The following is a 17,340-nucleotide window of genomic DNA, read 5'->3' as shown; positions in this document are numbered from 1 at the left end:
GCGCTGGAGGAGAGGGGTTACTGAGTGACAGTGTGATGGAGCTGGATTAACATCAGTAGAGATACAGTCAGTAACACAGGGCGCTGGGGGAGAGGGGTTACTGAGTGACAGTGTGAGGGAGCTGGATTAACATCAGTAGAGATACAGTCAGTAACAGGGCGCTGGGGGAGAGGGGTTACTGAGTGACAGTGTGAGGGAGCTGGATTAACATCAGTAGAGATACAGTCAGCAGCACAGGGTGCTGGGGGAGAGGGGTTACTGAGTGACAGTGTGAGGGAGCTGGATTAACATCAGTAGAGATACAGTCAGTAACACACGGCGCTGGGGGAGAGGGGTTACTGAGTGACAGTGTGAGGGAGCTGGATTAACATCAGTAGAGATACAATCAGTAACACAGGGTGCTGGGGAGAGGGGTTACTGAGTGACAGTGTGAGGGAGCTGGATTAACATCAGTAGAGATACAGTCAGTAACACAGGGCGCTGGGGGAGAGGGGTTACTGAGTGACAGTGTGAGGGAGCTGGATTAACATCAGTGGAGATTGATGTGCCTCAATTATTCCGAGACTCGAAGTTAGCAGAACAAAAGTAAGGCTTTTATTAACTCAGAACATAACACGTAAAATAGAGAGATGTCTACCTTCAGGAGGCTGATGCCGGACTGAAGTTAGATTACAAAGGAGCCAGGTATGGGCGGAGCCCTGCACACAACCAGTTCCAGCACATTCCAATGCATAATACATGAGGACTGGGGGAAGGGAAAAGACACAGAAAGCAGGCAGTTAGAAGACACAGAAAACAGGCAGTGATGAATGGAATATATTTCATCACAGAGATACAGTCAGTAACACAGGGCACTGGGGGAGAGGGGTTACTGAGTGACAGTGTGAGGGAGCTGGATTAACATCAGTAGAGATACAGTCAGTAACACAGGGCGCTGGGGGAGAGGGGTTACTGAGTGACAGTGTGAGGGAGCTGGATTAACATCAGTAGAGATACAGTCAGTAACACAGGGTGCTGGGGGGAGGGGTTACTGAGTGACAGTGTGAGGGAGCTGGATTAACATCAGTCGAGATACAGTCAGTAACACGGGGCGCTGGGGGAGAGGGTTTACTGAGTGACAGTGTGAGGGAGCTGGATTAACATCAGTAGGGGTACAGTCAGTAACACAGGGCGCTGGGGGGGAGGGGTTACTGAGTGACAGTGTGAGGGAGCTGGATTAACATCAGTAGAGATACAGTCAGTAACACAGTGCGCTGGAGGAGAGGGGTTACTGAGTGACAGTGTGAGGGAGCTGGATTAACATCAGTAGAGATACAGTCAGTAACACAGGGCGCTGGGGGAGAGGGGTTACTGAGTGACAGTGTGAGGGAGCTGGATTAACATCAGTAGAGATACAGTCAGTAACACAGGGCGCTGGGGGAGAGGGGTTACTGAGTGACAGTGTGAGGGAGCTGGATTAACATCAGTAGAGATACAGTCAGCAGCACAGGGTGCTGGGGGAGAGGGGTTACTGAGTGACAGTGTGAGGGAGCTGGATTAACATCAGTAGAGATACAGTCAGCAGCACAGGGTGCTGGGGGAGAGGGGTTACTGAGTGACAGTGTGAGGGAGCTGGATTAACACCAGTTGAGATACAGTCAGTAACACGGGGCGCTGGGGGAGAGGGGTTACTGAGTGACAGTGTGAGGGAGCTGGATTAACATCAGTAGAGATACAGTCAGTGAGACGGGTGATAGGGTAGTGAGGAGCGTGTTAGGTGCTGATCTGATTGGATTCTGTTTTTTATCTGTTCAGTCTGGGCAGGGACTGCACCACTGTGCCGCTCACCAGGGACACCTGGGCATTATCTGCTACACTTTGGAGAACTTGGAGGAGGTCCCAGTGGATAAACCAGACCAGGTGAGAGCCACTGAACATCAGACCTTCAGAGTGTCCATCCGGTGCGGTGTGGAGAGTGACTGTGTGCCTGTCTCGGTTACTGAGTTGGGGTTTTTTTGTCTCTCAGAACGGAAAGACACCATTGCTGCTGGCGGCAGAGAACGGGAAGCTGGACGTGGTGATGCATCTCCGCAGCCTTGGCTGCAATGAGCAGGTTAAGGACAAGGTAACTCCAGCGCGGCCGCCCGCCCGCGCCCTGCCCTGCCCGTGACCCTGGTGAGCACTAGCTGATGGGACAGTGAACCTGCCTCGTTGTTAACACCGTGTCTCCAATTCTTCTTCACCCTCCACCCAGGAAGCAAACAGTGCCGTTCACTTGGCAGCGGCTCAGGGCCACGCACACGTGCTGGAGCGTCTGGTCGAGGTGATCTACACCGAGGCGAAAAACCAGGTCAGTCCTCAACCAACACACAGCTGTGTGTGTGTGTGATGGCTGCACTGCTGGCCGCAGGCAGCTTGGTGGCACCATTGTAAAGGGGCAGGTGTCTGACACAGTGTCAACACCATCGCTGGCTGTTTCCCTCATGGTAGATTGGTGCTGTGCACTTGAAAGAAAGAAAGACTTGCATTTTGATAGCGCCTTTCACCACCTCAGGACGTCCCAAAGCACTATACAGACAATGAAGTACTTTTTTTGCAGTGTAGTCACTGTTGTAATGTGGGAAACGCGGCAGCTAATTTGCGCACAGCAAGCTCCCACAAACGGCAATGTGATAATGACTAGGTCATCTGTTTTAGTGATGTTGATTGAGGGAGAAATATTGGCCCCAGGATACCAGGGATAATTCTCCAACTCTTCTTCAAAACAGTGGCCATGGGATTCTTTTACGTCCACCTGAGAGAGCAGATGGGGCCTCGGTTTAATGTCTCATCCGAAAAACGGCACCTCCGACAGTGCGGCGCTCCCTCAGTGCTGCCCCTCCAACAGTGCGGTGCTCCCTCAGTACTGCCCCTCCGACAGTGCGGCGCTTCCTCAGTACCGGCCCTCCGACAGTGCGGCGCTCCCTCAGTACTGCCCCTCCGACAGTGCGGCGCTCCCTCAGTACTGCCCCTCCGACAGTGCGGCGCTCCCTCAGTACTGCCCCTCCGACAGTGCGGCGCTCCCTCAGTGCTGCCCCTCCAACAGTGCGGCGCTCCCTCAGTACTGCCCCTCCGACAGTGCGGCGCTTCCTCAGTACCGGCCCTCCGACAGTGCGGCGCTCCCTCAGTACTGCCCCTCCGACAGTGCGGCGCTTCCTCAGTACCGGCCCTCCGACAGTGCGGCGCTCCCTCAGTACTGCCCCTCCGACAGTGCGGCGCTCCCTCAGTACTGCCCCTCCTACAGTGCGGCGCTCCCTCAGTACTGCCCCTCCGACAGTGCGGCGCTCCCTCAGTACTGCCCCTCCGACAGTGCGGCGCTCCCTCAGTACTGCCCCTCCGACAGTGCGGCGCTCCCTCAGTACTGCCCCTCCGACAGTGCGGCGCTCCCTCAGTACTGCCCCTCCGACAGTGCGGCGCTCCCTCAGTACTGCCCCTCCGACAGTGCGGCGCTCCCTCAGTACAGCCCCTCCGACAGTGTGGCGCTCCCTCAGTACAGCCCCTCCGACGTGCGGCGCTCCCTCAGTACTGCGCTCCCTCAATCCTGCACTGGGAGTGACGGCCTAGATTTATGTGTTCAAGTTCCCTGGAGTGGGACTTGAACCCGTAACCTTCTGACTCGGAGGCGAGTGTGCTTCCCACTGAGCCACAGCTGAAACTTGCAGTCATTAAGAGCTGGTTGTCAGCCCGATATCGAATCGCCGCAGCGGCCGAGATCCATTAATTCAGCACAGCCGGGGGAAGGGATGTGATCTTCCCGCTCCCCGGGGCTCAGTCCCACACCGGGCGATGCTCCCCAGGGCTCAGTCCCACACCGGGCGGTGCTCCCCGGGGCTCAGTCCCACACCGGGCGGTGCTCCCCGGGGCTCAGTCCCACACCGGGCGGTGCTCCCCGGGGCTCAGTCCCACACCGGGCGGTGCTCTCCTCCCCGGGGCTCAGTCCCACACCGGGCGGTGCTCTCCTCCCCGGGGCTCAGTCCCACACCGGGCGGTGCTCTCCTCCCCGGGGCTCAGTCCCACACCGGGCGGTGCTCTCCAGGGCTCAGTCCCACACCGGGCGGTGCTCCCCGGGGCTCAGTCCCACACCGGGCGGTGCTCTCCCGCTCCCCAGGGCTCAGTATTATGGGGAAGCGGTGCGGGGTTATGGGATGTCCGCCCCCTCCCCCCCCCCCTCCAATGCTGCCACCGGTGGGTCAGGGCTCGGGTGGGGAATTTGTGAGTAAAGTATTTCAGTCGGAGCATTTTAAAGAATATTGTCCCCAGCTCTCTCAGATCCCCTGTCCACCTGCTCCTTCTTTCAGGATGGACAAACAGCCCTGCACCTCGCGGCTGAAGGCGGCCACTTCAACTGTGTAAAGTCGCTGCTCGACCACCAGTGTCAAATCAACGTGCTGAGCAGTGTGAGTACGTGGAGCGTGAGTACGTGGAGCGTGAGTACGTGGAGCGTGAGTACGTGAAGCGTGAGTACGTGAAGCGTGAGTATCTTTCAATGTGAAGTGCGAGGAGCACGAGCGAGTGAAGCGTGATCCCGGACAGCCTTGCACAGCAGCAGTGAGCTGAAAACCTGAGTCCATCACAACAACCAATCAGAATTCTCCACAGATTAATGAGATTTGGTCATTTGCAGCAACACCAACATTTGCAATGATGAAAATGGGCGGGGTCTGGGAATGAGATTCCCCCTCTTTAAAGGGGCCCTGGGAATGAGATTCCCCCTCTATAAAGGGGCCCTGGTATAAGATTCCCCCCCCCCCTCCCCCTGCTGTAAGAGGCTCCTTGGTAATGAGATCCCTCCTGTGAGGGCCCCTGATGGGCAGATCACTCTTTTGTCGAGTCTTTAAAAGTGGTCTCTGATGATGCGAGTCGCTCTTTAATGGGCTCCTAGTGGGAGCTTCACCAGCCCGTAGTGCGCGTACTGTAAATTCGGGCCTGTGGGGAAACGCCTTACCCTAATGTGTGGGTGTGTGAGAATCGTCCGGTGTGTATTTGTGTTCTATTGATCCGGGGCTAACCATTGGTGACCAGTCGCAGGGCGTCACTGGCGTCACTGGCGTCACCGCAGAAGGTCTAATTCCCACTTCTCCCTCCAGCAAAACGTCAATGCCCTGCACTACGCCGTGAGCCAGGGCCACGAAGATGTCTGTCGTTTACTGGTGGAAGAAGGAATCGATGTGAATGCAGTGGGTAAGGTGAGAATGAGGCCTTCAACACCGTTGTGTAAACTCTGACTACGCCCAGGGCTTCCACCCCTTGCTCTGCGCTGGGGACGATTGGCCTCAGCATCCCTCAGTTAAGGGACAAAATAAAAATCAGCCTGGGCTCCTTGATCTGATCAGATTGCAGTGACTACTGCTGAAAATGCCCATGGATATCAGGCGGGGACGGAGCTGGGCTCGGCTGCGATGCTCCTATGGCTGAATACCCGGCTGACAAGGCCCCGATTTTAACTCCAGGTGTATTCCCCGCTCAGGCCTGAGTTAAAATTACAGTCAGGTCTCGATGATGTCATCGGACGGCGAGATGCCTATGTAAAGAAGGACCCTGTTGTCTCCGGGCACGGGTGTCCTCGCCGCCTGCTCAGGAGAACGGGTTAAAATTGCAGATGTTGCGATCGTGGCGGCTTTCAGACTGTAAAAGCCCGGGTGGTTTTAACCGCCAGGTTTCTGCTGAGCGAGTGGGGTTAAAATCGCCCCCTCACTGTCTGGGCTCACACATGAAGAGGGGCCGTTTGGGTGAGGCATTAGAGGGCAACCAGTGACCGTTGTGCTCACATGTCAGCACCTGCAGGAGGGCAGCGGAGAGAATTGGGGAGGAGGAGAGCTGCAGGACGGCCGACTGTCATATCCACAGACGCTACTCATGTCCAGTGTCCAGCCTCTCCACCATCTACAAGGCACAAGTCAGGAGTGTGATGGAATACTCTCCATTTGCCTGGATGAGTGCAGCTCCAACAACACTCAAGAAGCTCGACACCATCCAGGACAAAGCAGCCCACTTGATTGGCACCCCGTCCACCACCTTAAACATTCACTCCCTCCACCACCGGCGCACTGTGGCTGCAGTGTGTACCATCTACAAGATGCACTGCAGCAACTCGCCAAGGCTTCTTCGGCAGCACCTCCCAAACCCACGACCTCCACCACCTAGAAGGACAAGGGCAGCAGGCGCATGGGAACACCACCACCTCCACGTTTCCCTCCCAGTCACACACCATCCTGACTTGGAACTATATCGGGCCGTTCCTTCATCGTCACTGGGTCAAAATCCTGGAACTCCCTCCCTAACAGCACTGTGGGAGCACCTTCGCCACACGGACTGCAGCGGTTCGAGACGGCGGCTCACCACCACCTTCTCGAGGGCAATTAGGGATGGGCAATAAATGCTGGCCTTGCCAGCGACGCCCACATCTCAGGAACGAATAAAAAAGCACTTGGTGCCATTCCACGTTGTAGCTTCTAACCCAGCCTGACATGGAGGACGTGTCCATTGCTCATTTATGTTGAATCCGGTCTGATTTGGACGGACGTTCTGAGGGTGGGTGGTGGGTTTGGAACGGAGTGTTTTACACACTGAGAATAATTGTACTGTTTTATTTTGCTATTGACAGCACACCTGCCTACACCTGGCGGTGAAACACAATTCCGCTCAGCTGGTCAGGCTTCTGCTGGACGCCGGCTGTGACAGCAACATCAGTGACTATGTAGGTTCTCCTGAACGTGGGGTATTGTTGACCTTTGATCCAAATGCTAAACTCGACTGGCGTGAAATAGTTAAGGATTATTTATTAAAATGTCTTTGTATCGCCAATTAAAAAACAAGAGCTTTGTTTGGGTGTCTGTAATGTGCGTGTCTGTAACGTGCGTGTCTGTAACGTGCGTGTCTGTAACGTGGGTGTCTGTAACGTGGGTGTCTGTAACGTGGGTGCCAGTAACGTGGGTGCCAGTAACGTGGGTGCCTGTAACGTGGGTGCCTGTAACGTGGGTGCCTGTGACGTGCTTGCCTGTGACGTGGGTGCCTGTGACGTGGGTGCCTGTGACGTGGGTGCCTGTGACGTGGGTGCCTGTAACGTGGGTGCCTGTAACGTGCGTGCCTGTAACGTGCCTGTCTGTAACGTGCCTGTAATGTGCGTGCCTGTAATGTGGGTGCCTGTAATGTGCGTGTCTGTAATGTGCATGTCTGTAATGTGGGTGTATGTGATATGCGTGCCTGTAATGAATGTGCCTGTAATGAATGTGCGTGCCTGTAATGAATGTGCCTGTAATGAATGTGCGTGCCTGTAATGAATGTGCCTGTAATGAATGTGCCTGTAATGAATGTGCCTGTAATGAATGTGTCTGTAATGAATGTGCCTGCAATGATTGTGCCTGTAATGAATGTGCCTTCGGTCCTCCCTCCTAACTCCTCTTCTACTGCCTCGGAATCCCGTTTTCCCCTCTCGGGCACGTTGGGACATTTCCTTTGTCACAGGGGCTGTTGTTTTTTCACCATCCTCAGAGGCAGCAGAGCGCGTTACACTTGGCGGCGGAGAGTCGACAGCTCGGCATTGTGGAGATGCTCCTCAAAGCCAACATCGACTTGCAGCTTCAGGACAAGGTGAGAAGCAGCGGCCCCACCAGAAGCTTAACCGCTGTCGGCACGGTGCACCTTCCGACGTTTAGCATTCGGTGAGATTACACGATACCTTAGTGCCGCAGGACATTGGGATAAGTATTGACGCTCGTGAACTCCCACACAATGGACCATCCAGCACAGGCCTTGGCTGTGAACTCACACCTTGCCTTTATTTGCTAGTGAGGGTGGATCGCTCCACTCTTTCTCCCCAATGGAGTGTGCAGCCTTTCTGCTCCTTATTTCTTTCCTGTCGAAACATAGAAACATAGAAGATAGGAGCAGGAGTAGGCCATTCGGCCCCTCAAGCCTGCTCCACCATTCAATGCGGTCATGGCTGATCATCCAAACTCAGTACCCGGTCCCTGCTTTCTCCCCATACCCCTTGATCCCTTTAGCCTTAAGAAATATATCCAACTTCTTCTTGAGTGGCCTACCCCTTATCCTTAGACTGTGACCCCTGGTTCTGGACTCCCCGACCATCGGGAACATCCTTCCTGCATCTAGTCTGTCCAGTCCTGTCAGAATTTTATAAGTTTCAATGAGATCCCCTCTCATTCTTCTAAACCCCAGCGAGTATAAGCCCAGTCGACCCAATCTCTCCTCATACGTCATTCCTGCCATCCCAGGTATCAGCCTGGTGAATCTTTGCTGAACTCCTTCCATGGCAAGAACATCCTTCCTCAGATAAGGCGACCAAAACTGCACACAATACTCAAGGTGTGGTCTCACCAAGGCCCTGTACAACTGCAGCAAGACATCCTTGTTCCTGTACTCGAATCCTCTCGCTACGAAGGCCAACATACCATTTGCCTTCTTAACCGCCTGCTGCACCTGCATGCTTACCTTCAGCGACTGGTGCACAAGGACACCCAGGTCTCGTTGCATTTCCCCTTCTCCCAATCTATTGCCATTCAGATAATAATCTGCCTTCCTGTTTTTGCCACCAAAGTGGATAACCTCACATTTATCCACATTATATTGCATCTGCCCAATCACCCAACCTGTCCAAATCATCCTGGAGTTTCCCCCAGGGCACTTACCTCCTGTGATCTGGAGGGTGAGTGAGTGGCCCACTACCGGGACAACTCTGCTGACCTTATCCGGCTGCCTGGAGGTGTTTGCCTGGGTAATCCTGATTACGGGCAACAGAACAGTGACGTGATGTGAAGAAGCAGGTTGTCAAACAGTCGCTCAGACAGGCGAATGTGTGTGAGGCAGCTCATAAAACTAAACTGTAACACAGCTAAAGCGATCAACCTCACTCGATGTGAATTGGCCTGGAAACCCAGGCTGGAGCCCAGCTTCAGTGGAGAGTTCCAGCCACGGACTCATCCTTAGTGACACTGACTGCCTGTTGTTGGAGCTACTCAGGCAGTGGCTTAGCGCCCTGTTCACGCTTGTTCTGTCGCATGTGTCGCTCTCTCAGCAGTCCTGCCTTTTGCTGCGATTTAACAGCTCGACTCAGTCACTTTTGTTCCTTCTAACGCATAACAAGGACCGCCTATTTCCACTGCCGTAACACCGCCCGTCTCCGCCCTGCCTCAGCTTATCCGCTGCTGAAACCCTCATTCATGCCTTTGTTACCTCCAGACTTGACTATTCCAACACACTCCTGGCCGGCCTCCCACATTCTACCCTACGTAAACTTGAGGTCATCCAAAACTCGGCTGCCTGTATCCTAACTCGCACCAAGTCCCGTTCACCCATCGCCCCTGTGCTCGCTGACCTACATTGGCTCCCGGTTAAGCAACGCCTCAATTTTAAAATTCTCATCCTTGTTTTCAAATCCCTCCATGGCCTCGCCCCTCCCTATCTCTGTAATCTCCTTCAGCCCCACAAACACCCGATATATCTGCGCTCCTCCAATTCTGGTCTCTTGAGCATCCCGGATTATAATCGCTCCACCATTGGCGGCCGTGCCTTCAGCCGCCTGGGCCCCGAGCTCTGGAATTCCCTCCCTAAACCTCTCCGCCTCTCTCTCTTCCTTTAACACGCTCCTTAAAACCGACCTCTTTGACCAAGCTTTTGGTCACCTGCCCTAATTTATCCTTGTGTGGCTCGGTGTCAAATTTTTTGTCTTAAAACACTCCTGTGAAGCACCTGGGGACGTTTTACTACGTTAAAGGCGCTATATAAATACAAGTTGTTGTTGATCTGTAGACATTTCCTTAAGGTGAAGCTTTGCTTTGTTTTTTGCCAGTATATTCCCCTTGTTAAGTAGTTCTGTAAGCAGCCTGTGTTTGGTGTCTCGTGAGCTGGACAGTGAGCGTTAGCAGGAACCCTGGCTGATTTCCCCTCTCTCTAACCCAGGAGTCACTGGACAGTGATCAAGAGCAGGAACCCTGGCTGATTTCCCCTCTCTCTAACCCAGGGGTCACTGGACAGTGATCAGGAGCAGGAACCCAGGCTGATTTCCCCTCTCTCTAACCCAGGGGTCACTGGGCAGTGATCAGGAGCAGGAACCCTGGCTGATTTCCCCTCTCTCTAACCCAGGGGTCACTGGACAGTGATCAGGAGCAGGAACCCTGGCTGATTTCCCCTCTCTCTAACCCAGGGGTCACTGGACAGTGATCAGGAGCAGGAACCCTGGCTGATTTCCCCTCTCTCTAACCCAGGGGTCAGTGGGCAGTGATCAGGAGCAGGAACCCTGGCTGATTTCCCCTCTCTCTAACCCAGGGGTCACTGGACAGTGATCAGGAGCAGGAACCCTGGCTGATTTCCCTCTCTCTCTAACCCAGGGGTCACTGGGCAGTGATCAGGAGCAGGAACCCTGGCTGATTTCCCCTCTCTCTAACCCAGGGGTCACTGGACAGTGATCAGGAGCAGGAACCCTGGCTGATTTCCCCTCTCTCTAACCCAGGGGTCACTGGACAGTGATCAGGAGCAGGAACCCTGGCTGATTTCCCCTCTCTCTAACCCAGGGGTCACTGGGCAGTGATCAGGAGCAGGAACCCTGGCTGATTTCCCCTCTCTCTAACCCAGGGGTCACTGGACAGTGATCAGGAGCAGGAACCCTGGCTGATTTCCCCTCTCTCTAACCCAGGGGTCACTGGACAGTGATCAGGAGCAGGAACCCTGGCTGATTTCCCCTCTCTCTAACCCAGGGGTCAGTGGGCAGTGATCAGGAGCAGGAACCCTGGCTGATTTCCCCTCTCTCTAACCCAGGAGTCACTGGACAGTGATCAGGAGCAGGAACCCTGGCTGATTTCCCCTCTCTCTAACCCAGGGGTCACTGGACAGTGATCAGGAGCAGGAACCCTGGCTGATTTCCCCTGTCTGTCCCAGGGCCGCCTGTAGCATTCAAACTGGGATCAGTAAAGTGAGCTCAGAGGAGGAGGTGGACCTGTGACCTTCTGGTCCACAGAACTCTGCGCCATTTACAGGCTGAGAACTGCCGCCCTCGGCCGTGACGTGAACGGTGACTGTTTCTGTGTCCGTCACTAGCAGGGGAAGACAGCGCTGGATCTTGCTACTCGTGGACAACACGCTGCTCTGGTCGACATGATTATAAAGGCGGAGAGATTCTACGCAAGGAGCCTGGTAAGAAGGTTTGGGTTACAGTGCGCTGTGAACTTGGCGCTGCGATGTAACAGCCGGAGGGCGGTGGGCGCGTACAGGGGACGCCCGGATAGAATCATCGACCGAGGCAACAAAAGGCAGAAAGAGCTGGCTGAATGTTTAGAAAGAGGAGAGAAAGAAAGAAATTCGACAGCAGCTTTCACAATCTCAGGAGATCCCAGAGCGCTTTACAGCCAATGCAGTATTTTTGAAGTAACAACAGAAGATGCTGGAAAAACTCAGCGGTCAGGCAACATCCGTGGAGAGAAATTTGAGTTGACGTTTCGGGTCGAACCCTTCTTCAAAACTGGAAAGAAAAGAAATGGATCGAAGGCAGGGCTGCGATCGGACAAAAGAAGTGAAAGAAATTTTTGAAGTGTAGACACTGTTGTAATGGCAGAAACACTTGGTTGAGGGATAAATATTGGCCGGGCACCGGGAGAACTCCCCTGGCAATAACTCACCGTGACACTCAGTAACGATCAGTCCCGCACTAACTCACCGTAACCCCCAGTAACGATCAGTCCCGCACTAACTCACCGTGACCCCCAGTAACGATCAGTCCCGCACTAACTCACCGTGACCCCCAGTAACGATCAGTCCCGCACTAACTCACCGTGATCCCCAGTAAAGATCAGTCCCGCACTAACTCACCGTGACACTCAGTAATGATCAGTCCCGCACTAACTCACCGTGACCCCCAGCAACGATCAGTCCCGCACTAACTCACCGTGACCCCCAGTAACGATCAGTCCCGCACTAACTCACCGTGACCCCCAGTAACGATCAGTCCCGCACTAACTCACCGTGACCCCCAGTAATGATCCGTCCCGCACTAACTCACCGTGACCCCCAGTAACGATCAGTCCCGCACTAACTCACCGTGACCCCCAGTAACGATCAGCCCCGCACTAACTCACCGTGACCCCCAGTAACGATCAGCCCCGCACTAACTCACCGTGACACTCAGTAACGATCAGTCCCGCACTAACTCACCGTGATCCCCAGTAACGATCAGTCCCGCACTAACTCACCATGACCCCCAGTAACGATCAGTCCCGCACTAACTCACCGTGACCCCCAGTAACGATCAGTCCCGCACTAACTCACCGTGACCCCCAGTAACGATCAGTCCCGCACTAACTCACCGTGACACTCAGTAACGATCAGTCCCGCACTAACTCACCGTGACCCGCAGTAATGATCAGTCCCGCACTAACTCACCGTGACCCCCAGTAACGATCAGTCCCGCACTAACTCACCGTGACACTCAGTAACGATCAGTCCCGCACTAACTCACCGTGACACTCAGTAACGATCAGTCCCGCACTAACTCACCGTGACCCCCAGTAACGATCAGTCCCGCACTAACTCACCGTGACCCCCAGTAACGATCAGCCCCGCACTAACTCACCGTGACCCCCAGTAACGATCAGTCCCGCACTAACTCACCGTGACCCCCAGTAACGATCAGTCCCGCACTAACTCACCGTGACCCCCAGTAACGATCAGTCCCGCACTAACTCACCGTGACCCCCAGTAACGATCAGTCCCGCACTAACTCACCGTGATCCCCAGTAACGATCAGTCCCGCACTAACTCACCGTGACCCCCAGTAACGATCAGTCCCGCACTAACTCACCGTGACCCCCAGTAACGATCAGTCCCGCACTAACTCACCGTGACCCCCAGTAACGATCAGTCCCGCACTAACTCACCGTGACCCCCAGTAACGATCAGTCCCGCACTAACTCACCGTGACCCCCAGTAACGATCAGTCCCGCACTAACTCACCGTGACCCCCAGTAACGATCAGTCCCGCACTAACTCACCGTGACCCCCAGGAACGATCAGTCCCGCACTAACTCACCGTGATCCCCAGTAACGATCAGTCCCGCACTAACTCACCGTGACCCCCAGTAACGATCAGTCCCGCACTAACTCACCGTGACCCCCAGTAATGATCAGTCCCGCACTAACTCACCGTGACCCCCAGTAACGATCAGTCCCGCACTAACTCACCGTGACCCCCAGTAACGATCAGTGCCGCACTAACTCACCGTGACCCCCAGTAACGATCAGTCCCGCACTAACTCACCGTGACCCCCAGTAACGATCAGTCCCGCACTAACTCACCGTGACCCCCAGTAACGATCAGTCCCGCACTAACTCACCGTGACCCCCAGTAACGATCAGCCCCGCACTAACTCACCGTGACACTCAGTAACGATCAGTCCCGCACTAACTCACCGTGACCCCCAGTAACGATCAGTCCCGCACTAACTCACCGTGACCCTCAGTAACGATCAGTCCCGCACTAACTCACCATGACCCCCAGTAACGATCAGTCCCGCACTAACTCACCGTGACCCGCAGTAACGATCAGTCCCGCACTAACTCACCGTGACCCCCAGTAACGATCAGTCCCGCACTAACTCACCGTGACCCCCAGTAACGATCAGTCCCGCACTAACTCACCGTGACCCCCAGTAACGATCAGTCCCGCACTAACTCACCGTGACCCCCAGTAACGATCAGTCCCGCACTAACTCACCGTGATCCCCAGTAACGATCAGTCCCGCACTAACTCACCGTGACCCCCAGTAATGATCAGTCCCGCACTAACTCACCGTGACCCCCAGTAACGATCAGTCCCGCACTAACTCACCGTGACCCCCAGTAACGATCAGTCCCACACTAACTCACCGTGACCCCCAGTAACGATCAGTCCCGCACTAACTCACCGTGACCCCCAGTAACGATCAGTCCCGCACTAACTCACCGTGACACTCAGTAATGATCAGTCCCGCACTAACTCACCGTGACCCCCAGTAACGATCAGTCCCGCACTAACTCACCGTGACCCCCAGTAACGATCAGTCCCGCACTAACTCACCGTGACCCCCAGTAACGATCAGTCACGCACTAACTCACCGTGACCCCCAGTAACGATCAGTCCCGCACTAACTCACCGTGACCCCCAGTAATGATCAGTCCCGCACTAACTCACCGTGACCCCCAGTAACGATCAGCCCCGCACTAACTCACCGTGACCCCCAGTAACGATCAGTCCCGCACTAACTCACCGTGACCCCCAGTAACGATCAGCCCCGCACTAACTCACCGTGACCCCCAGTAACGATCAGTCCCGCACTAACTCACCGTGACCCCCAGTAACGATCAGTCCCGCACTAACTCACCGTGACCCCCAGTAACGATCAGTCCCGCACTAACTCACCGTGACCCCCAGTAACGATCAGTCCCGCACTAACTCACCGTGACCCCCAGTAACGATCAGTCCCGCACTAACTCACCGTGACCCCCAGTAACGATCAGTCCCGCACTAACTCACCGTGACACTCAGTAACGATCAGTCCCGCACTAACTCACCGTGACCCCCAGTAACGATCAGTCCCGCACTAACTCACCGTGACCCCCAGTAACGATCAGTCCCGCACTAACTCACCGTGACCCCCAGTAACGATCAGTCCCGCACTAACTCACCGTGACCCCCAGTAACGATCAGTCCCGCACTAACTCACCGTGACCCCCAGTAATGATCCGTCCCGCACTAACTCACCGTGACCCCCAGTAACGATCAGTCCCGCACTAACTCACCGTGACCCCCAGTAACGATCAGCCCCGCACTAACTCACCGTGACCCCCAGTAACGATCAGCCCCGCACTAACTCACCGTGACACTCAGTAACGATCAGTCCCGCACTAACTCACCGTGATCCCCAGTAACGATCAGTCCCGCACTAACTCACCATGACCCCCAGTAACGATCAGTCCCGCACTAACTCACCGTGACCCCCAGTAACGATCAGTCCCGCACTAACTCACCGTGACCCCCAGTAACGATCAGTCCCGCACTAACTCACCGTGACACTCAGTAACGATCAGTCCCGCACTAACTCACCGTGACCCGCAGTAATGATCAGTCCCGCACTAACTCACCGTGACCCCCAGTAACGATCAGTCCCGCACTAACTCACCGTGACACTCAGTAACGATCAGTCCCGCACTAACTCACCGTGACACTCAGTAACGATCAGTCCCGCACTAACTCACCGTGACCCCCAGTAACGATCAGTCCCGCACTAACTCACCGTGACCCCCAGTAACGATCAGCCCCGCACTAACTCACCGTGACCCCCAGTAACGATCAGTCCCGCACTAACTCACCGTGACCCCCAGTAACGATCAGTCCCGCACTAACTCACCGTGACCCCCAGTAACGATCAGTCCCGCACTAACTCACCGTGACCCCCAGTAACGATCAGTCCCGCACTAACTCACCGTGATCCCCAGTAACGATCAGTCCCGCACTAACTCACCGTGACCCCCAGTAACGATCAGTCCCGCACTAACTCACCGTGACCCCCAGTAACGATCAGTCCCGCACTAACTCACCGTGACCCCCAGTAACGATCAGTCCCGCACTAACTCACCGTGACCCCCAGTAACGATCAGTCCCGCACTAACTCACCGTGACCCCCAGTAACGATCAGTCCCGCACTAACTCACCGTGACCCCCAGTAACGATCAGTCCCGCACTAACTCACCGTGACCCCCAGGAACGATCAGTCCCGCACTAACTCACCGTGATCCCCAGTAACGATCAGTCCCGCACTAACTCACCGTGACCCCCAGTAACGATCAGTCCCGCACTAACTCACCGTGACCCCCAGTAATGATCAGTCCCGCACTAACTCACCGTGACCCCCAGTAACGATCAGTCCCGCACTAACTCACCGTGACCCCCAGTAACGATCAGTGCCGCACTAACTCACCGTGACCCCCAGTAACGATCAGTCCCGCACTAACTCACCGTGACCCCCAGTAACGATCAGTCCCGCACTAACTCACCGTGACCCCCAGTAACGATCAGTCCCGCACTAACTCACCGTGACCCCCAGTAACGATCAGCCCCGCACTAACTCACCGTGACACTCAGTAACGATCAGTCCCGCACTAACTCACCGTGACCCCCAGTAACGATCAGTCCCGCACTAACTCACCGTGACCCTCAGTAACGATCAGTCCCGCACTAACTCACCATGACCCCCAGTAACGATCAGTCCCGCACTAACTCACCGTGACCCGCAGTAACGATCAGTCCCGCACTAACTCACCGTGACCCCCAGTAACGATCAGTCCCGCACTAACTCACCGTGACCCCCAGTAATGATCAGTCCCGCACTAACTCACCGTGACCCCCAGTAACGATCAGTCCCGCACTAACTCACCGTGACCCCCAGTAACGATCAGTCCCGCACTAACTCACCGTGATCCCCAGTAACGATCAGTCCCGCACTAACTCACCGTGACCCCCAGTAATGATCAGTCCCGCACTAACTCACCGTGACCCCCAGTAACGATCAGTCCCGCACTAACTCACCGTGACCCCCAGTAACGATCAGTCCCACACTAACTCACCGTGACCCCCAGTAACGATCAGTCCCGCACTAACTCACCGTGACCCCCAGTAACGATCAGTCCCGCACTAACTCACCGTGACACTCAGTAATGATCAGTCCCGCACTAACTCACCGTGACCCCCAGTAACGATCAGTCCCGCACTAACTCACCGTGACCCCCAGTAACGATCAGTCCCGCACTAACTCACCGTGACCCCCAGTAACGATCAGTCACGCACTAACTCACCGTGACCCCCAGTAACGATCAGTCCCGCACTAACTCACCGTGACCCCCAGTAATGATCAGTCCCGCACTAACTCACCGTGACCCCCAGTAACGATCAGCCCCGCACTAACTCACCGTGACCCCCAGTAACGATCAGTCCCGCACTAACTCACCGTGACCCCCAGTAACGATCAGCCCCGCACTAACTCACCGTGACCCCCAGTAACGATCAGTCCCGCACTAACTCACCGTGACCCCCAGTAACGATCAGTCCCGCACTAACTCACCGTGACCCCCAGTAACGATCAGTCCCGCACTAACTCACCGTGACCCCCAGTAACGATCAGTCCCGCACTAACTCACCGTGACCCCCAGTAACGATCAGTCCCGCACTAACTCACCGTGACCCCCAGTAACGATCAGTCCCGCACTAACTCACCGTGACACTCAGTAACGATCAGTCCCGCACTAACTCACCGTGACCCCCAGTAACGATCAGTCCCGCAC

At 55.2% G+C, this 17,340-nt stretch overlaps 1 protein-coding gene across 1 annotated transcript in view; it reads left to right on the top strand.

The window, feature by feature from the left end:
• Positions 1 to 17,340, top strand: part of LOC147086351 (ankyrin repeat and death domain-containing protein 1A-like) — a gene marked incomplete at its 5' end in the record, with an annotated part of 57,887 nt that overhangs the window by 16,580 nt on the left and 23,967 nt on the right. The window contains 8 exons of the mRNA XM_085978235.1: positions 1,795 to 1,899; positions 2,006 to 2,104; positions 2,234 to 2,329; positions 4,317 to 4,415; positions 5,106 to 5,204; positions 6,623 to 6,715; positions 7,510 to 7,608; positions 11,071 to 11,166. Coding sequence (XP_085834361.1) covers positions 1,795 to 1,899; positions 2,006 to 2,104; positions 2,234 to 2,329; positions 4,317 to 4,415; positions 5,106 to 5,204; positions 6,623 to 6,715; positions 7,510 to 7,608; positions 11,071 to 11,166 — 786 coding nt within the window. The remainder of the gene's footprint in view (positions 1 to 1,794; positions 1,900 to 2,005; positions 2,105 to 2,233; positions 2,330 to 4,316; positions 4,416 to 5,105; positions 5,205 to 6,622; positions 6,716 to 7,509; positions 7,609 to 11,070; positions 11,167 to 17,340) is intronic.

Source organism: Somniosus microcephalus, unplaced genomic scaffold, assembly GCF_052327205.1.
Source record: "Somniosus microcephalus isolate GS21.2 unplaced genomic scaffold, FLI_Smic_1.0 unresolved_chr7, whole genome shotgun sequence".
In the NCBI taxonomy this organism is placed as follows: domain Eukaryota; kingdom Metazoa; phylum Chordata; class Chondrichthyes; order Squaliformes; family Somniosidae; genus Somniosus; species Somniosus microcephalus.
This window is presented reverse-complemented; position numbering and strand designations above follow the sequence as displayed.